This window comes from Seriola aureovittata, chromosome 12 (assembly GCF_021018895.1).
Source record: "Seriola aureovittata isolate HTS-2021-v1 ecotype China chromosome 12, ASM2101889v1, whole genome shotgun sequence".
In the NCBI taxonomy this organism is placed as follows: domain Eukaryota; kingdom Metazoa; phylum Chordata; class Actinopteri; order Carangiformes; family Carangidae; genus Seriola; species Seriola aureovittata.
In genome coordinates, this window is record NC_079375.1 from 26638475 (window position 1) to 26659150 (window position 20676).

General features: G+C 45.6%; 2 protein-coding genes across 2 annotated transcripts in view; one reads left to right on the top strand and one right to left on the bottom strand.

The window, feature by feature from the left end:
• Positions 1-5407, bottom strand: part of dhx9 (DEAH (Asp-Glu-Ala-His) box helicase 9) — an 18530-nt gene extending 13123 nt beyond the window's left edge. The window contains exons 1-9 of the mRNA XM_056391430.1: positions 5346-5407; positions 4366-4517; positions 4154-4294; positions 3433-3559; positions 3178-3356; positions 2939-3087; positions 872-918; positions 192-328; positions 1-46 (exon numbers count right to left, since the gene is read on the bottom strand). The exon at positions 1-46 is cut by the window's left edge and continues 44 nt beyond it. Of these exons, the coding sequence (XP_056247405.1) occupies positions 1-46; positions 192-328; positions 872-918; positions 2939-3087; positions 3178-3356; positions 3433-3559; positions 4154-4294; positions 4366-4476 (937 nt within the window). The 5' untranslated portion in view covers positions 4477-4517; positions 5346-5407. The remainder of the gene's footprint in view (positions 47-191; positions 329-871; positions 919-2938; positions 3088-3177; positions 3357-3432; positions 3560-4153; positions 4295-4365; positions 4518-5345) is intronic.
• A 2593-nt stretch (positions 5408-8000) lies between these two features.
• lamc2 (laminin, gamma 2) lies at positions 8001-20603 on the top strand. The gene is made up of 21 exons (XM_056391615.1): positions 8001-8251; positions 10856-11032; positions 11116-11233; positions 11424-11542; positions 11662-11793; positions 11979-12168; positions 12858-12970; positions 13393-13785; positions 14318-14551; positions 15172-15308; positions 15484-15640; positions 15805-16010; positions 16202-16284; positions 16388-16525; positions 16638-16782; positions 16900-17049; positions 17619-17736; positions 17830-18023; positions 18395-18553; positions 18638-18737; positions 19875-20603. The coding sequence occupies exons 1-21, from the start codon at positions 8173-8175 to the stop codon at positions 20126-20128; spliced, it is 3396 nt and encodes a 1131-aa protein (XP_056247590.1). The 5' UTR covers positions 8001-8172; the 3' UTR covers positions 20129-20603.
• The last annotated feature ends 73 nt before the right edge of the window (positions 20604-20676 follow it).

The window sequence follows — 20676 nt, forward strand, 5'->3', positions numbered from 1 at the left end:
GCTGCTGCTGGAGGTCTGGAGACACGCTGACCTCAAACACCTCCAACTGGACACACACACACACACACACACACACACACACACACACACACACACACACACACACACACACACACACACAGTCAAACACATGTTGGTTTTCTGATGTTTCCATTTTAAAAAGTAAAAGGCGGAGCTTGTCTCAGCCGTACAGTTTCTCCCTCCTTCTTCTTGGTGACGCCGGAGTACGCCTCGATCACTCCCAGGTGATACAGCTGCCGGATCAGAGACAGAGCGCACGACTGCGCCGCCAGCTTCTTGTTGGAGCCGTGCTCTCGAGCCGTGATCCCTGCGGAGCACACGGAGCAGAGCACATGACCCAGACACTCCTGCCTCAAGCCAGCTGAGCTTTACTTTGAAATCTGACTTTTAAAATGACAGTTATACAAACAACAAGGTTTTGGCCACTAGAGGCGCTTCAGAGCAGAATTCTGACGAGCCGTGGTTTGAATCTCTGGCAGCTGTTTGCAGGTTGTTCTGCAGTTCCAGTTAAAACAAGCTGCAGCGTGAGCCGCTCCCAAACCAGGAAGAGCTTTAAAAACAGGAACCTGAACATCGGCTCTACGAGATACTGGCAGCCAGTCGACTGAAGAACCAAGTGACCACAGCTGGAGTGGTTATTCTTTCATTTTCATTTTGTTCCATGACGACGATGTGATTTCTGTTGGTCTTGTACCAAACAAACATGTTTCTTTCACCAAAATCTGTTCAGTTCGTCCTCGAGTCCTCGTGTTGTTTGTGCCGAACTTCAAAATGGCTGCTCTGACTGTCGCTGGCGTGGAGGAAAAAACAAAAACAAAAATCACATCATTGAGACGGAAACCTTTCTTACTTCTGCCGAGCTGCTTCACAAACAGCTGCATCTCCGCGATGAAGCTCCTGCAGAGACAAACACAAACATCACAGCTTCACTTCCTCTGAGCCTTTCAAACTAAAAGCCTTGATGAACACAACGTAGAGTGGCGTGATGAACTCACCTGCCGCGCTCTCAGGAGGAAGCCTGTATGTTTTTCTGCCAGACTTAGGATTAATAAACACCAATCAACAGCTCTGACTCTGCCGCCTCCCGGCTGCTCTCTGCCCTGCGGTGAACAGTGACACCAGAAATCACAACCAGACTCCTCTGAGCCCTGAGCTGCACCCATGGGACAGCTTTAGTGCACCTAAACGCTGTCCCATGTCTTCCTTCAGTGTGGCTGTGAGTTCTGGCGTCACCTCGGCGTTCAGTCTCTAAACTCCGGCCCACTTCACCAGCTGAATGTCGGTCAGGGTTTAAATCAGGATCAGTCTTTGTTTTTTTTCTTTGCACAATCACGGTTTTCATGTTACAGCAGAACAAAGTGTTCTGCAGTGAGATCAACCCTTTCTAAAGACTAAATGTACTGAATGGATGATGATTGGTGAAGCAGCTCTTCCCTCAGGTCGTTACACAGCAGCTGACAGGAGTCAAGACACTGACTGTCACAACTACAGAGCCGCCATGTTTCTACAGTGGCCCTGAATGGACAAACCAAACACCGGCTCTGGAGAGGCCACGTTTTCTTTGACGTCACCTGACAGTCTTTGACCATCAGACCGTTATTATATTGTAGACATCAACCAGGAAACAGACGAGACGCCTGAACAAGCTGCTGGTGTCTGTAAGTTTAGTTTTAACGTCTGTGTTCAGACTTTGTGTTGAACCAGGATTCAGCTGCTCTCTGCTCAGTGTGTGTGTGTGTGTGTGTGTGTGTGTGTGTGTGTGTGTGTGTGTTAGATGCAGTGAGATCTCTCTGGTGTAGCCGACACACTCCGGAGGTCTCTGGGTTCACAGCAGTCCAGCAGAAAAACATACAGGAACGTCCTGAGCACCGGAAAAATCTGAATGACGCGTCGACACCGTCAGTCGACGTAGAATAATGAAGCTCAGATTCCGAGCTGACGTCGTGGATTATAACGACTACAGATGCACGACACCAAGAAAAGCCATGTGATTATTTTGACAGATATTGTGATTTCTGTTGGAATCGAATGTTTTCCATTTCATTTTCCCTGAAAAATAAAAATGATGATGATGTGATTTTTGCTGATCTCTTTACGTCTGGAGAACATGATCTGTAGCTCCACAACACTGACGCTGCTAACAATGCTAATGCTAACATTTTGGATATTGCATTGATATGAATTGTGCAGCTCTAATGGCGACTCATCGTTCGTTCTAGATTCAATGAACCGTCACACGGTGAGAAGATAAAAGGTTCTGAGAGTCTGAAGCAGAAGAACAACGAGCAGCAGAGAATAAAATCAGGACAGTTTCTGAAGAACTTCACAGCCTCATCAGGGTTCTGTAGAACCACAGGAACGCCTTTTTAAAGGTTCTGATTCCCTGAGCTCATAGAACCTCGACAACAACAACCCGTACTTCACCTCTGTGACCTTCTCTCTACACTTGTTCTTCAGTAACACAAACACTCAAAACCTCCAGTGTAAGAAACTAACAGTAATTAACCCATCACTCAGTGATGAGGAACATCCCGTCACAGACAGAGACGCCTGAAGGCATCACACCAACAGCTCCTCTACACTGGGAATAAACCAGACACCAGCAGCAGGAGGAAGCTGCCGACTGGAGCTCAAACCATCACGATTGGCTGAAAGAAAATGAATCAATAAAAATGTAGATATTAAATCACTAAACTATCAAAACACCTCAAACCTTCACTGTAAACTGAATATTTTACATTTTCTGATGCGAGTGTTTTCCTCTGGAGTTTAGGATGTTGTGATGATGATGATGATGAAGAATCTGTTGTTTTTATATTCTATGGGCTGATCAATAATTATGGAACGGCCTCAGAGCAGGTGAGCGGTCTGTGGGGACTGTGACACGTCAGAGTGCACGTGAGGTTCTGATCCAGACCTGTTGTGGTCTGGTCCCACTTGGCTGTATTTATACTCAGCGCTGGTTTTCTCCTTCTGGAAGAACTGGTTCAGACGGGCCTTGGCGTTTTCCAGGGTCCAGTTACCATGGAGACTGGCGTTCAGGTCGACCTCCTCCGACTCCAGAGTCTACGAAACACATCAGGACAAAGAGAAGGAGGCAGTTTGATCAGGTTCTACTCAGACTGACTCAGAGTCAGCCGAGGGAGGAGGACGTACCGCCTGCGCCTCCTGCTCGTCTCTCTTGGCGTAGTACTCCTTCAGGTTGGCTCCTCGGTCCCACTGAGCTCCTCCCCCTGCTCCTCCTCTTCCTCCTCCTCCTCCCCACCCAGAGCTTCCTGCTCCTGAGTAACCCAGTCCAGTCACTCCAGGAACCGGCCCGCTGACACCGTCCTCGTCTGACACCAACGAAGAAGAAGAGTCAGCGTTTATCATGACTGAACTCTGAACTTAGAGAAATGATCGCAGCGTTACCTTTCTCAGCCTTCACCACAAGGTGAGGAGGCAGAGGACCGCTGGGGGGGAGGTTCCCGAAGCCACCGTCTCCTCCTCCTCCTCCTCCTCCTCCTCCGTCAGGCTGATCAGCGTCTGGAGCGCTCACCTGGTGACAAGACTCTGACTAAGTTACTGTGGCATTCACCGACAGAGCTGACGCCCTGGGAGAGTCTATCAATCACATATATCATTACAGACATCAATATAAATCAATATATCAAATATATTACTGTAATTCTTACAGCAACAATTCATTTCTCTCCTTACTCACTTGGGTCACTGCCCAGTGGTGTGTTCAAGTGCATCAAATAAAAGCCAACGGAAGTGGACTGAGCTAATCATTATTGTTCATTTATTATGAACTGTTTTTATTATTATTATTATTATTATTATCAATGAGTTACTGGACACATTCATTTCCCCTAGGAGATCAATAATAAAGTATCCATCCATCCATCTAACGATCTACCTTTGATTTTAATTGACATTCTCCTGCATTATGAAGCCATGTTTACTGGAGTGGAGCCCAGGGAGAGGAGCTGCACCTTGGTCACTACGACTGATGGATCCAAATAAATAAATAAATCGTCTCCCTGGAAGCTGCGTCCCGTCGGAGCTTCATATTTCCCTGGATCTTCATCAGATCTCATATTAAAACCAGCCAGTCAGATTTCATTAAAAGCAGCTGTGTCGCACTGACCCCCAGAGCTGGGACCTCTGCTGCGCTCATCTCTCCGACTCGGACCAGGTAGTTGACAAAGTCCCGGGCGGCGTTGGTCTGAGCGTCCTTCTTGTTGGTGGAGTTCCCCATCCCCATGTAGTTGTAGCCGTCCACTCGGACCTGGGCGGAGGAGAGCTGAGGGTGAGACAGAACAAACCGGTGTTTGACAGAACGTGACGGAGAACACTCACCTCACACAGGAACTTCTGCCGGTTTTTGTTCCCCGCAGCTCGGATGTCGTAGTTGGGCGTCAGCTTCTTTTTCCCACACCAGGCGTACAAGAAGTTCTTGATGTCCGCCATGACGGGCTGACGGGTGAGGGAGCTTCCTCCTCTGTAGACCCCTGAAGAAACCAAGAGCACCCCCCGTCAGTCAGCAGCGAGCGACACCAGCACTCACTTCATTAAGTGACTTATGATCGGTTCAGAGTTCATTAAGAGGAATGGGAGTCAGATTAAAATGTGACTGATGACAGCAGCTTCTTTAAAAGACACTAAAACTACAAATTACTGTAAATATTACTTGGTCTGTATTTCACTAAGAAATTGTTGTTTACTGTCAGAATGAAAGCACAACCAAACTCTACAGAGAATAACACTTCTTCTTCTTCTCTCACCCGGGAACATAATCAACTTTATTCATGACATCATGAAAGATTTTAGGAATAAATACAATCTTCATTAGTGGATTCGGGATAGAAACAAGAAGCGAAAGATCATGAGACACGAGTTTAATTCAGCTGTAAATCAAAGTGATGTGAAGAGACGGATTATTCAGAGAAGGACTCTCACGTTATTAACCGAGGTTTTTCAACAGAGTCTGGTTTGTAGTTACAGACGAATTAAATATTATTAAAAAGGTCAAAAGGAATTTAAATATAAGAAGTATACGGAGCTGATATAAGTTAACATTAGCAGAATCAATGAGTGAACCTCCCTCTGTAGTTAGCTCACTGAGCTAACGTTAGCTTCCTGCTAACTAGCGTTGAGTTTCTGTCTCTGCCGCCAATAACCAGTAACACGACCTGACTAACAAACTCAGCGGCGGACAGGTGGGTAGTTACTGACGGTCAGACAGGTGGGTAGTTACTGACGGTCAGACAGGTGGGTAGTTACTGACAGTCAGACAGGTGGGTAGTTACTGACGGTCAGACAGGTGGGTAGTTACTCACAGTCGGTGTCGGTGACGGTTTAAAGTGCTTCAGACTTCACGCTCCGCTGGTTTGTTATCGTCCTGTTACTGTTTACTTCCGGTTAGAAAACCGCTTCACTGCTGCTACAGCGCCACCGGCGGACTGGAGACATACTACTGTTACTACTGTTACTACTGTTACTACTGTTGTTGCTGTTGTTGTTGTTGTTGTTGTTGTTGTTGTTGTTGTTACATTATATTATTTATTAAACAAGGACTAAAAACTGAGCTGCTGCAGTTCAGTATCTTTAAACTGTAAATGTAATACATGTACATAGATTGAGTTTCCATGTATGACATATAAGCACATATAAAATAAAAGCTCATATGTAAAACATTATATGAGAAATTGTAATAATTTCATACATTGACATGATCTAGCCTATAAAAGTATATAAATGTATGTATGTGTGCTTCTATTGTAGACATCTGTTACATTAATATATATCCACCACAGTCAGTATATGTTGATATTATATAAAAGACTGAGACTTTCCCAGAATGGGAAGTTAAACATGTTTAAAATTAATGAGAAATTAATAAGAAAAACAAAAACACTTTCTTTTTTTTTTTAACATTTATGTTCTTTTAATAAACTTGCATAAATAAATTAAATATTTAATGTCAACACATAAAAATTAACTAGTGTGTTCTATGTAATAATATATGTCAAAATGAGCATTTATATGTGTATTGTTTCAGTTAACTTGCATGTATAAATTAAATGTACATCACTAACATATATGCGTGCAACATGTTACACTATGTAAAAATATACACATTTCACTATGCGCTGTTAAAGTATTGGCGTCGAGTAGCTCCCCATGTGTAGAGGCTGCAGTCGGCCCCGGTTCATTCCCCCATTTCCTGTCTCTCTCTACTTCACCATCAATAAAGCCACAAAAGCCTGGAAAAAATTAATCCAAAAAAATATGAAAATATGACTGGCAGCTGCCAAAAAAAAAACATAAAAATTAAAGTAAAACATCCAAATTCAAATGAAGTGTAAAAACAATAAAATTACAGAAAGATTAATTAATATTTCCACAGAGAAAAACTGCTGTTTTACAGACTTTTACTACGTTATTATGATCAAACACCGTCAATAAAGTGAATCCATTCACGTTTCTACAGAGAAAAACGTATTTTATTGTCAGTCACTCAGTCAGTCAGTGAATCAGTCAGTGAGTCAGTCAGTCAGGGTCAGTGCTGCTGCGGTCCAGCCACAAATCTGACCACATGACTCTCTTCTCTGAAACGTCCCCTGGCCACTTGTTGTGTTCAGAATACAATTGAAACTCTCTCCTCTTGGTCACAGAGCAGCTGCTGGTCTGGCTTCACACAACATCTCACACATGCTGTTGTTTACAATCCCAGATCACATGCTGGAAATCTCCATGTACATATAAGATGTTGTTTAATACTTTTATCATATATTATTATTATCATCCCCATATCAGATGTTTTACCCTCCTCTTCCCCTTTTAAAAATGTGCCGCAGTAACACGTTTACTCAGAGTACATCACCTTTCATCACCAGCAGTGACGGACCGTTTACGTGCTGACGTCACTGTAGCGTCTCCTCGCCAGTCTCTGGAGTTTCTGTTACCGGTAGAGTTAGCTATATATCCAGAGGATGTATACATGTGATAATAATAAAGGGACGTATATGTGGTATATTACATGGTGTACTGGAGTTCACTGCAGTGAGCTGAGACATGCAGCTCTGAGGTCCAGGCAGGTGTTGATAACGTGTGTGTTCAGGGTGTGGTGTCGGCCAGGTAACAGGAGCAGACTCGGCGTGTGTGTGTGTGTGTGTGTGTGTGTGTGTGTGTGTGTGTGTGTGCGCCTGCAGCAGTGTATTTGTGCAGATCAGAGGTGGGGAAAGTGTATGACTGTGTATCCAGGTAGTGGCAGGGTGTGTTTGATGGATCATAATGTGTGTGTGTGAGTAAGTGTGTGTCTGAGGTTCAGGGTGTGTCACAGCCTCAGGATACAGTTTACAAATGGAGACAATCCACACACACACACGCACACACACACATTGATTGATCGATGTGAGAGATGTATTGATCATTATTAATGTGTGTACTGGTGGTGTTGGGGCTGCTAACACTTCATTAGCTCTCAGAATCAATAAACTTCATTGATCCCCAGGAGGTAAATCAGGTCAACAGTTGCTCCCTCAGCGAAGAAAAGAGAAAAGCAAGTAGATTATAAAGATAAAATATAAACATTCAATACAAAGTCCTTAAAAAATGATTTATAAATGAAGTAGAGCTTCACACAGCAGGTGTAACTCTGGTGTTTTACAGCTGATCATGGTCATAAACTCATGATGTTTGATTGTCTCCGTTCAGTCTGAACTTTTCTCCAGACGAGTTTCAATCTGAAGATATTTTCCATGTGAGGAACAGAGAGTGTTTTCACCTCGCGGCCACACACACACTTTTAATTCAAGTCTGTGAAACGTCTCTGTGTCAGAAATATGGAAATGTGATGGAAGAGTCCCAGTAAACGTCCAGAACAACGCCCCGCACTGTCCCACACACACACACACACACACACACACACACACACACACACACACACACACACACACACACACACACACACATTGCAGCCGTCATATCCTCTGACTGAGTGTGTGTGTGTGTGTGAATCACATGTGAGTAAGTGAGTATGTGCGGCGTGCTGAGACCTGCAGCAGGAGAGGAGTTAAAAGGCGACGCTGTGAGGAGCTGCAGGAGTTTTATCTGCTGCTTCTGAGGATTTGACACTGATCTGGTTTTAAAGATTCACACGACATGAGGAGCAGCAGCTGGATTTCACTGTGTGGACTTCTGTCTGCCGTCTGCGCCGTCCAGGCCACATACAACCACTACAGTAAGTGTTTGCTCTTCTTACTTGATCTGAGAGCTGCAGGAGCTCAGCATCTTTAAACTCTGCTCCATCTGCTCACCTGAGCTCAGCCCGAGAGGAAACACTCACCTGAGCTCAGCCCCAGAGGAAACACTCACCTGAGCTCAGCCCGAGAGGAAACACTCACCTGAGCTCAGCCCGAGAGGAAACACTCACCTGAGCTCTGTAACAAACAGCAGAAACAGAGAAAGAAATTGACTAATTACAGAGAAACAATTCTTAAAATTGTCAAGATCTCTTCCAAAAACAAGAGGCACATGTGGTTCATTAAAGAGAGATTTAATTTATTATAAACTAAAATTAACCTTGGTTTACTTCAATAGTCTAATTTAGAGATTTTATTTTACAAAATAATGTTTAATGAATAGAAATAATTGTGTTAATTTACATCTAATAGTATCTGTTGTTAATTGCCTTTATTTGACTGTTTGTTGTTGTTGTTGTTGTTATTTTTGTTGTTGTTGCTGTTGTTATTGTCTTTGATCTGTATATTTTTAACTAATTGTAGGAAATGATCAGCTGCTCTGTTTTAGCTGGTTTAACTGGAGACAGGAGAGAATCAGCAGCAGATAGAAACTCTAAACTAAACTAACAAGGTTTCACTTTAATTAGAATCTACCACTAATTAAATTATGTTACATATGATATTTATATTTTAATGAGACGTCACAGCAGCTCAATGTAAGAGACACAGAGAGAAGGGAGGCACCCATGGGTGAGGCCCCTGCAGCCCCTCCCTCACCTATGGGTGAGGCTCCAGCAGCCAGGTTAGTCTGATGATTCCAGTACAGACCAGAACACACCTGATGTGTTTCCAGATGTGGGCAGGTTCTGCTGCGTGAGGCTATGATGTCACAGGAAGCGTCTGTGGGCGGGGCTCTGGTGTGTTTTGTTCCCTCTGGGTTCAAAGTTTCCTTCTGTGTGTTCAGGGCGGAGTCATGTCAGGATGTTCCACATGTTGGAAACTGTCCTGTCAAAGCAATTATACCTGAGCTCACAGTCGCCGGCGGCAACGCTCAGGTGTACATTACCTCCAGTCACAGTGAGTCACAGTGTATCCACCATGACTGAGCTGCTACAGTCTGCACCGACCTCTGAATCAGTCGACCTCGTCCAGACACTTAGACAAACAAACGCACCTTAACCCCCCCCCCCCCCCCGAACACCTGTGGACAGGTAAATTACTCAGTGTTCAAAGGCTGGTTACACAAAAGCCTGAGTTCAATTTTCCTTAAAATAAGAGTTAAAATAAATAAAATAAAAAGAGTTGCTCCTTCAGTCTTCTCCTCAAGGTTTCTTTAAAACGTTCACTTACGTATTGAAGGTTTTAAACGTAAGGAATCACTTAAAGTCAGTGAAACCGTAAAGTTGACTGAGGTGAGGCTCCATCAGGAGACAGCAGCTTCTTCAACGTGATCACAGGTGTCACAAGCTAATATAAACAAACTGTCTCCATGGAAACAGCGGAATTGTACCGCTGTAAAATCTCTTAACTTTTTTCCTTAACTAACTTATTCTGTGCAACACCCTGAAGTAACTCCCTCAGCTAAGGAGAAATCAAACCTTAAGTGTCAGATTTAAGTAGAAAACTGAAGGTGGAGAAAAACTTCAGCTTTTATAAACCAACATCTTTCAACTGTGACTCCACGACATTTAACAAGTTACTTCACTGATTCAGGTTAATGATCAAAAATAAAAATGTATGATTATAGATTAAGATGAGAATTCACAAATGAAGTTGATAATGAAAAGACATGAATCAATATTTAATCCAATAGCACATGATTCTGCGTCTTGTTACCTGGAGTTTGATTTGTTAGATTTTGGATTTAAATGTCTGAGATTCTTCCTCCATAAACGAGGAAATGAATTTCACTTGAAAACAGGCTGATGTGGCTGAGCTGTGATTACATGACTTCACCACTAAGTGCTGTTTATGTTCCTGTCTCAGCTGACGATGGAGTTCCCGCTCTTTGTTAACAGCAGGAACAAGCAGCAGCCTGTTGAAACCATCAGTTTATAACGAGGCGTTAATTCCCTGGTGGAGTCGGTCAGTGATGATCCCGGCTCAGTGGCGTCTCCTCACGCTGGGCGTCGGCTGGTTTGGGCGGGACCCTGATGTCTGCAGGGCTTCAGGGTGGGAGGGGCTGCACTTTCTTGGATTTGTGAACAAACCACAGAACAAACGAGGCGCCTCAACCTCTGTAAACATCTGTAACACTCTGTTTGGTCATGTTACAGCTCAGTGGAAAAGAGACCGTGATTCTGATTCAGATTTCTATTATGTTTTAATGTATAACACGATATAAATCATATTCAAATCTACTGAGGATATTCATGTTCAACAAAGGACAATCCCCTTTCCTCTCCCTCCATCATCAGTTGTCACTGTAACTGTAATGCAGACTGCCGCCTCTGGGGGGCGCTAGCAGGGATTATGTGTTGTATTGTAAATTTATTTACGCACCAAAGAATCAACAACCAGAGGAGCAAGAAGAAATGTCCAATAAATGATTTAAATTCAATTCAAAATAAACAGAATGATTTTGACTCCCGTGTCCTCCTCAGCTGCCCTGCGCTGTAACTGCAATGGCAGAGCTCATCACTGCCTTCGGGACGCCTTTGGGGTCCGCTGCGTCGACTGTCAGGAAAACACAGAGGGCCGCCACTGCGAGCGCTGCAAGGCCGGCTTTTACCAGGAGGGGGCGGGACTGAGCTGCACGCCCTGTAGCTGCAACTCCATAGGTGAGAAACTACGACATACCTGTCCCCGATGCTGGGAAAGAGAAGCTGCTGCTGGGTGTCTAAACCTGTGTCCTCTCCCTCAGGTTCTGTCAGTGCTAAATGTGACAGCAGGGGGCGCTGCAGGTGCAAAAAAGGAGTCACAGGAAGGAAATGTGACGGCTGCCCTGATGGACCAATTGGACCGAACGGCTGCACGCAAAGGTGAGAGCACTTCACATCCACAGACTCTTTACAATAATCTACACTCAGTTAATGCGCTTTAACTGACACTTCAACTCCTTTCAGTAGTAAAACTTTAACCGATGCTTCAACTCCTTTCAGTATTAAAACTGACGCTTCACCTCCTTTCAGCACTTTAACTTCAACCGACACTAACTGTTGTGTTTTTCAGACGTCAGAGCAGAGAGGTTTCTGGGAATCAGACGCCATGTTTCTGTTACGGCCACAGCAGCCAGTGTTCTGCACAATCCGGCTACTCCATCCACAACATCACCTCCACCTTCACCGATGGTAACCGTTTACCTCTTCACAATAAAAGACCAGAGACAGCTTCAGTAGTTAACAGGGGAGTCGGGGAGTAATTTCAAAATAAAAGTGGTTGCAGTGTGTGAAGTGTGTTGTGTTTTCAGGTCCTGGCGGTTGGACAGTGGCGACGGCTCAGGGCGTCACCCCCAGTGACGTTCATTTCAGATGGTCACCAACACACCGGGACCTGGAGGTGATCTCCAAAAACAGCCTGCCAGTTTACCTGTACGCCCCAGGTGAGAATAAACCCCGCCTCCTTTATCTTCCTTTTATCACCTGCTCTTCCTTTTCTCTTTTTCATTTCGTTCATAATTGCTGCTGTCACCCAGTTCTCTCTTTCCTTTCCTTCTTTCCTTTCCTTTCCTTTCCTTTCCTTGTGTCCTCTTCTCCTCCTCCTGACCAGGTGTCTCCTCTCCTACAGGTCCTTACCTGGGGAACCAGTTGCTCAGTTATGGTCAGAACTTCTCCTTCTCCTTACGTCTGGACCGGGGCGTCCGACACCCGTCCACCAATGACGTGATCCTGGAGGGCGCCGGTCTCAGAGTCTCCGCCTCCCTGGGCGACCTTCGGTCCATCGTCCCCTGTGGACAGAAAATCAAGTACAGCTTCAGGTGAGAGAGAAGATCCGTCGTCACCACACATTTTTATTCTCACTTACCACTCCTGACGTGATGAGCTCCACCCGCCTGGTGCTTCACAGAGCTTAAATTAAACGCCACAGGTTGAGCTCAGCCTCGCTGATACTTCAAGACTTTTTTCTCTGGACTGGAACATTCCTGTCAGAGCGGAGGAATCCTGCTGCTGGAATCAGAGCAAGTAGAAACACATCTGCAGCTGCTGAGGCTCATGAGATTGACTTCAGTAGTGATGCTGCAGGAACACAACGCCTGCACCATAAAACACAAAATCTTGACGGATAATTACACCTGTACACAGGTAGCTGAAGCTGCATAGATCCACGGCTGCAGGAGAGTTTAGTTTAACTCACCTGTCTGTGGTTTTGGTTTTAGCTCAAATCTCAAAGTATTTGTGTCAAACCAGCAGATACATGAAAAGGTTAAAACAGACTCAATAAAACAAGAATAAAACATGTTCAGAAAACAGGTGTCGACATTAAAACGTCTAAGCTTGCGGTAGAAGTACAGACGCCGACAGGCCTTTCCACAAACGGCAGCAGTGTTTGAGTCAAAAGTTAGTTAGTTGTCAGTTGTTGTCCCAAGATACTTGCACTGTTGGATGACGTCCACCGCCTGGCCGTGAGTAAAAACGTGTGAAACTCTGTCTTCTGTCTCACGAACAGACTGGACGAGCGACCCGGCAGCAGGTGGAGGCCTCAGCTCTCCTCCCTCCAGTTCCAGAAGCTCCTCCAGAACCTCACCGCCATCAAGATCCGGGCGACCTTCGGCGAAAACGGTGAGTTTCTCCTCTGTACTGTATGTTTCCATAGTTACATGGATGACACAGATCTGTACATCTCTGCTGAATAATGCTGCAGCTATGAGCTTCATTCTGTCTTCTAGCAATAAATAAATGGATGAGCAAAAACCTCTTAAAGTTAAATGAGGACAAAACTGCAATCCTCCTTGTCGGCCCCAAAACAAGAAGAGAAATGCTTTTCAATAACCTGGGGAAACTCCCTGGACTAAATCTGAGGTTACAAAACATCATGTTTCCACTTTAGAAACAGCTGAAGTTCCAACATTTATAAACCAACAAGATGCTGAAGGATTGATTCATGACTTCAGCTCATTCACTCACATTTCATATCTGATGTTTGTGATCCTGGTGTTTAGTGGTCAGTAGTAGATGAACTGTGATGAACTGTGTCTTCTCAGGACGTGGTTACCTTGACAACGTGCAGCTGGTGTCGGCGCAGCGTGGGGACGGCGTCCCGGCCGGCTGGGTTCAGACCTGTAGCTGCCCCGCTGGATACGAGGGCGAGTTCTGCGAACGCTGCTCAGCCGGTTTCAGACGCAGGACCCCCGCAGACGGAGCCTTCAGCCCCTGCGAGCCCTGCAGCTGCAGAGGAGGCAGCTGTGACCCTCAGACCGGAGACTGTTACTCTGCCGACGAGACGCCCGGAGAGCGGCACTGCCCCGAGGGGTTGTACAGAGACCCATGGCAGCTCCAGACCTGCGTGAAGTGCCCCTGTCCGGAGGGAGTGTCCTGCTCACTGGCCGCTGGTTCACTGGAGCCCCGGTGTGACAACTGCCCGACCGGAACCACCGGTACGTTCCAGAACAAACCCAGTTCTGGTTGTAGCCCACGGCTCCTCTTGCTCATTGTGATGTTTTTTTTATTTGTGATACATGATGTCATGGTAATCTATACTATACTAATATCCATACTTAAATGAATGGGTGTGTTGGATTTACAGAAGGTGTGTGAATGATCAAGCTCTGACAATTATCAATAGTGTGGGTGGTGCCAAGGTGGTGGGGGCCCCCAGGTCAAATTCTGCCAAGGGCCCCATACAGTCTTGGACCGGCCCTGAACTGCTAAACAAGACAAAAGATGTTTCTATTTAATATTAACTCAAATATATTTAATTTGCTGTTTGATGCTTTTTGGATCAGAAATGAATGTGATGAGTTGGTGAAATGTTCCAGTCCTGAATGAGCCTCCGTACCAATCTGAGGAAACTCTAATGATTAGCTTTAGGTCTTGGAATTAATTGATTAATCAGTGTAGATGCTAACAAGGCTCTACAATCATCTACTGCTCGTTCACTGATGATACTGTGTCTGCGTCGGCCTTCAGGTCCTCGCTGTGACGCCTGTCAGGAGGGGTTTTATGGAGACCCCGCAGGAGTCGCTGGACTGCGGCGCCCTTGCAGACCCTGCGAGTGTAACGGTCACATGGACGTCAGCGTGGCGGGAAGCTGCGACCGCAGCAGCGGCGAATGTCTGAAGTGCCTGAACAACACGAAGGGCTGGAGCTGTGAGTCCTGTCTGAGAGGCTTCTACCACAGCCGAGCCGCCGACGCCTGCAAATGTAAGTGGAAGCTGGTTTGTCAATCTTGAGTGTGTCCATGTGTTTGGAACAAAAACTGAAGGCAGATTTTCCAAGTTCAAAGAAATTCCTCGGGACTTGAAGGAGAAGAGAATTAGTAGAGCAAGTTTGGTCTGGTCCTGAGGTCCAGTAAATGATTCATCCAGACAAATACCTTCATATTTATAGTCTGTGACTCTTGAAGTTGTGTCAAATCAACATCTCTTGAACTTGGTTTTTCTTATCTTATCTCATCTGTGTAAAGACAGACATCACAGTCGGTTAGAGAAGAGACAATCTTATGTTATGTTATTGATGTAGACTGTAAAGGAGAATGGGCCTAGAACTGATCCTTGTGGAACACCTTTTGTTACCGGTAAAAAAATCGAATTGGATATTTCCAGATTTGACTCACTGAAATCTTTCATAAAGGTAATTTTGAAACCATCTTCATATGGGAGTTTAACGTGGATAAAAATGGTTCAATATCTTTAGATGAAGTTGGTTAAATTTCAACTGGAGAACTTGAAACTTGATAGTTTTAACACAGTAACCTGAGAAACTCGGGATCCTGGATCTGTAAAGTCACTAACAGTGGTCTCCTCTCTTGTTTTGTGGACCAGCGTGTGACTGCGACGTCCAGGGTTCTGAGTCCAGACAGTGTGATGACTCTGGTCGCTGTCGATGCAGACCGGGCTTCGAGGGTCTGAGGTGCCAACGATCTAACTGCCCCGCCTGCTTCAGCCCCATCAAGACAAAGGTACAGCTGTGAAAACTTTCTTTAAATGACACTGCGCTTTGATTGGTTCTATTAAACTAACTCCTCCAGTTTCCAGGTGTAGTTTGATTGCTTGGCCACGTGGGGGCAGCAGAGCTCCAGGACATGCTGAAAACACAGTATCTAACATTGTCCAAACCTGTTTCCTGTGCGTCAGATGGAGGCGTACGCTGCCAGACTGAAGGATCTGGAGACTAAGTTCTCAGACATGGACGGAGGTTTGAGTCCAGCCAACGGCGCCGAGATGGAGGCTGCTCTGAGAGCCGTTGAGCGGCTGGTGAACAACCTGCAGGATGACACTGAGGAGATCGAAGGTAAGACGACGCTTTGTCACTGATGTCACTTATTGATTCTTTATCAGTTACCTGAGACAGGAAGTATGAGTTTCAGATGTGTGAAGAACTGCAGCTGAACACACTTCAGTCGTACAAATCTGATAAGAGGACGTTGATGATGTCACTTCCTTTGTGTCCAATAGACCTGGAGAAGAGCCTGCAGCGTCGCCTGTCGTCCATTAGCAGGAGTCAGCTGGCCGAGGGACAGGACATCCAAAACCTCGCCGACACGGCCGACGACATCAAACACAAACAGAAAACCTACAAGACGGAAGTGAAAACGGTCCAGACTCTGATGGATGAGATGAAACGCAAACTGGAGGAGGCCAAGAGGAACCTCAGATCAGCTGTAAGACATGACACTGACCCTGGATGGCAGGAAGTGTTCACCATTTTATAAATGACACCATCAATTTTTACAGTAATTACCTATAATGCCAACTAAGAATGACCCTTCAGAATAAAGATCCAGAAACACACTTAGAAAATGATGGTGTTTTCTTGTGGTTATAACCTGTTTCCTCTCCTCCCTCCTGTCAGGACCTTCCTCTTGGAGATGCTCCTGCACTGGGTCCAAACTTGTTGTCTTCATTGGTGCAGACAGCGACCAGCCTGGCAGATAAGTAAGTCCATTATACTGATCTCATGGTGTCACTGATACATTACAGTAGATGTTTGTGTCTTCACTGCTGTCAGCAGTAATAATTCCTCTTTGTCCGTCTCCAGACATCAGACAAAGGCCACCGCTGTGGAGCAAACCGCCAACATGGCTCTGAGCGACTCTGAGAAGAGTCTGGGTCTGGTCCGGACTCTCATGACCAGAGAGAACAAGGTCAAAGAGCTGATCGGAGATCTGAAGACAATGTGAGTAGCGTCTATTTAAATGATTGTTCAAACACTGTTAGATACAAGACTCTGTCCATGAGAGCGTCTCCCTCGACATGTCGTTGAACTGATGATATCCGTGTGCGTTCAGGTACGACCAGACTTCGGCCAGGGTGAAGGGTATGGAGAACCACGCGATCCGTTTGAGCAGCGACGCCAAGGGTGAGAGCAAAATGGCGGACAACATGTTGAAAAACATCGTCAAGATGGAGCAAAACCTCCCAGCATCCCTGAAGGTAACGGCTGCTGGTAGACGTCGAAATCTGTTCTTTGGTTTCAGAAAGATGATCTTACAGAATAAGTTCATATTTCCTCTGTGTAAGACCGTCTGTGTGTTTTCCCATGATGCTCAGGGGGAGATGGACGCCATGGTTTCCAGGTTTGCCGGTATGAAGGGTGTAGCGCACGAGAACATCGCAGGCTTTGAGGCACTGCAGGGCGGCGTGCAGCGAGACATGGCCGCCGCCAGGGACCTGTTGGCCAAGGGCCAAGCCGCCCAGCAGGTACAGACAGAACTCATCCAACACTGGAGAACCTTTCGCATAGAGTTCAACTTTCATAAACACAATCTCTAAATAAATCTGGCCCACACACTCGTGTTCCTGTGGCCCAGTCTAGGCCCAGTTCCTCAGCCCGAGTCTGGCCCATATACATCATGATTGTCTGATGCTACTTCCACATCTGGACCAGTTCTGGCACACACACACAAAATCTTCCAGCTGTCAGCAGCAGCCAGAATCAGCCCAGATGTGGAGGTGTACGGGCCAGACTCGGACAGAGGACTAAGCCATATAGTGGGCATATGGAACCAGAGGAGAGTTCACTATTAGCTCCTTACTGCTCTCATTAAGTATAAACAGCAGTTTCAATAAGCTAGTTAGCTTAACTGCTGGCTAGCATGTTAGCAGTTGGCTCACGTGTCTCATGAGAACATGCAGATGCTCTTCAGTCGGAAGAAGCACAATACAAGTAAAAGCATCAAAATGAGACCGAACCCTAAACTGCTGACCCTGAATCAGTCTGGTCTCAGTTCTGTTGTGTCACATTGATTCACACCTGTCTGTGTCTGCAGGACTTCAACAAGCTGCTGGACAGAGTCAACGTTGCCAAGGCTGACACCGAGGGCGCCCTGCAACTCATGAACAGCAACACCAAGGAGCTGGACGTCGCGCTCGACACCCTGAGAGGTACACGACGCTCTGACTGGCAGATTAAACTTTCTCCTTTGTTTATAACTCTGGACTGAACGTGACTCTTCCTCCTCCTCCTCCTCCTCCTCAGGGTTGACCAGCAGATCGACGGCAGCAGAGCTCTGGCTGATGCCGCCATTAGGCGTCTCCCCGGCATCAACGCCACCATCCAGCAGGCCAGTCGCAACAACGATCACACGCTGTCCCTCCTGGATGAAGTGTCCACAGATTATACCGGTGCACTGGGAAAAATCAACATGCTGGACGGCCTGGTCAACAGTCTGGAGGTAAAAACCAGCCGTAGAAAACGGTGTGTGTGTTAGCCTAGCTTAGCACAAAGACTGGAAGCAGGGGGAAACTGTTAGCCTAAAGAAAAGAGAGCGAAACAACAACTCCAGGTCTGTTACTGACATATTCAAATGTTTGTTTTGCTTGTTCCACCAGAGACGTGTCAGTCAGTCAGTCAGTCAGTCAGTCAGTCAGTCAGTCAGTCAGTCACCTGTTTAATCAATGATTAATCAATAAACTGATAGGCAACAAACAGAACATGTGGGTTCTGGACATTCAGTTAGTGTCAGTGAGTTGCATATTCATATGAAGGGCTTGACTCTGGTGTGGGCCCTGGGCTCTGAGCTGACCGGGTGTCTCTGTTCTCCAGGGAACGATTGGATCGTTGCCGCCTCACACCGGTCTGCTGAACGAAGCCACCGCACTGAACAAGGAGGCGAAGGATCTGAGGACGAAGGCGGTCGATGTGGTCGGAGACCTGGAATTTGAGCTGGACGACGCCAGGAGGCTGCAGGACGACGCTCAACAGGTAAAGTGTCCACCCAGAGACGACCCGTCAGGTAAAGACACGCTGTCGGACATAAAGTGAACGGTGTGAATGTTTCCTCTGCAGGCGGCCGTCGGAGCAGCTGCAGCTTTCAACAACGCCAGACAGGCCAGAAACGCCGTGGGACAGACCCTGAGAGACATCAACAACCTGCTGGCCAACATGAGTGAGTACAGGGTTTTACTGTCCTTACGTCTGAGTTAAGGGTTCCTTAAAATAAAAACAGCTGCACAAAACACCTTAAGTTAAGATTTTCCTTGAAGTCTAAGTTAAGGATTTCCATAGAATAAAAACGTTTAAAAATGTTCACTTAAATATTCAAGGTTTTCTCCTTATCTATGTCAGTTAAACCGTCAAAGACCTTAGGTCCCTCGGACTCTGCCTTTACTGGAACACGACTGAGTTTATGGTGATAAAGGATGAACATGAACATGTTCCTAAATCAACAGTCTCCATGGAAACAGTAGAATTTTACTGGTGTAAAATCTCTTTCACTGCTTCACACCCTTAAGTAACTCCCTCAGCTAAGGAGAACTCAAACCTCTAGTGTCGCACTGAAGTAGAAAACTTGAGGTGTTTTTGTGCGACCGGCCCTGGACTTTAAACGTTATTTCAGGATGTTCAGCTGCAGCAGATGAACTGAACTCGTCTTATTGCATCATGTTAAACATACATTCGCTCCCTAATGTCATGTTGTCTTCAGAGCGTCATAGCAACAGCGAGAGACAAGCCGTTGTTTTCATGTTGAACGAGAGACTCAGTGATTTCCAGGATGAAAAGCTAATCGATTAGCTTAGCTAGCCATTTGGCCTCCCTGTGACACTCAGTGCTGATAAAGGCTCAACAATCCCAACTGGCCATGAGATGTAACAAGCCCTCTGATTGGTTGGAGAGCTCACCAGTCATATCAGGTTTTTTCAGTAGTGTCACAGAAAGGCTAATTGGAGAGGCTGAAAGACCAAACTAATTGATTAGCTCAAAGGAATGAAGAGGGAATCCAGGAATGTGTATCCATTTTTAAAATTGTATTATTTATTGATGAATTAATAAATGTATTTATAAATGGTTGACTTAATGAGTTTTATTCAGTTTTTGTAAATCCATTTTTAAATCTGAAGTATTTATTGATGATTAATCGTTCATGTATAAATTCTTTTTACAATCCTACTTTTAATGCCTGTTAAATTATGAAATTAAGTAAATGCTTTTCCCTGGTCCTCCATGACTGTTTCCTCCTCCTCCTCCTCCTCCTCCTCCTCCTCCTCCTCCTCCTCCTCCTCCTCTTCCTCCTCCTCCTCCTCAGACCAGCCCGGCACCGTGGACGAGGACCGGCTGCAGCAGCTGGAGGCCTCTCTGGCCCGCGCTCAGACTGACGTGCAGGATCAGCTGAGGCCTCGGCTCAGGGACATGGAGCAGCAGGAGACCGCCATGCGTCGCAGGCTGGTCGGCATCAACGGGGACATCGACACCATCCTGGGCGACATCGCTAACCTGGAGGACATCCTGAGATCCATCCCCGGCGGCTGCTTCAACAGCCCCCCCATCGAGGAGCCCTGAGTCCAGACCCACAGGAGAAACCTGCCTCACAGTGGCCACGCAGAAATAATTTGGTTTCAAGAGTTTTTGAGCGACTGTCCTGTTGAACTAATAATTATATTAATGTTATTGCACAAACCAACCAGTGAACCTGTTTATTCTTCAGGCAGCACCACACTGCCCCCTACAGGTCGTCTAGTGTTAATGTCTGACGTGTGACTGTAAGAGAAGTCTATTTATATGTGTACAGTTTCAGTTTTTATATTTTTCAAAATCCAGTGTTTTTATTTGTCGTTGATGTTTCCAGAATATTTATATGTATCTTTACTCTCTCATATAAAAGCTGCTGCACTTTCATTTGCCTCAATGTTCATCACTTTGTCCAATAAGAGCTGAATTTCTCTGTATTTCTATATGAGCACATGTTCAGTTGTATGGAAGCTTAATCCTGCCAAAATTAAAACTTTGAAATAGAAATAAAAATTCTAAGATATTATCTCTGAATTATGTCATAATTTTAACAAAACAAACTGTTTTTAAATTAACAACTTGTCAATATACTTCAGACA

Excerpts from the sequence above, each read along its gene's own strand:
- lamc2 (XM_056391615.1), top strand. The coding sequence starts at position 8,173 with ATGAGGAGCAGCAGCTGGATTTCACTGTGTGGACTTCTGTCTGCCGTC. Across the intron at positions 15,641-15,804 it reads TGACACTGAGGAGATCGAAG|ACCTGGAGAAGAGCCTGCAG; the intron begins GTAAGACGACGC and ends TGTGTCCAATAG. Across the intron at positions 18,024-18,394 it reads GCCTGGTCAACAGTCTGGAG|GGAACGATTGGATCGTTGCC; the intron begins GTAAAAACCAGC and ends TCTGTTCTCCAG.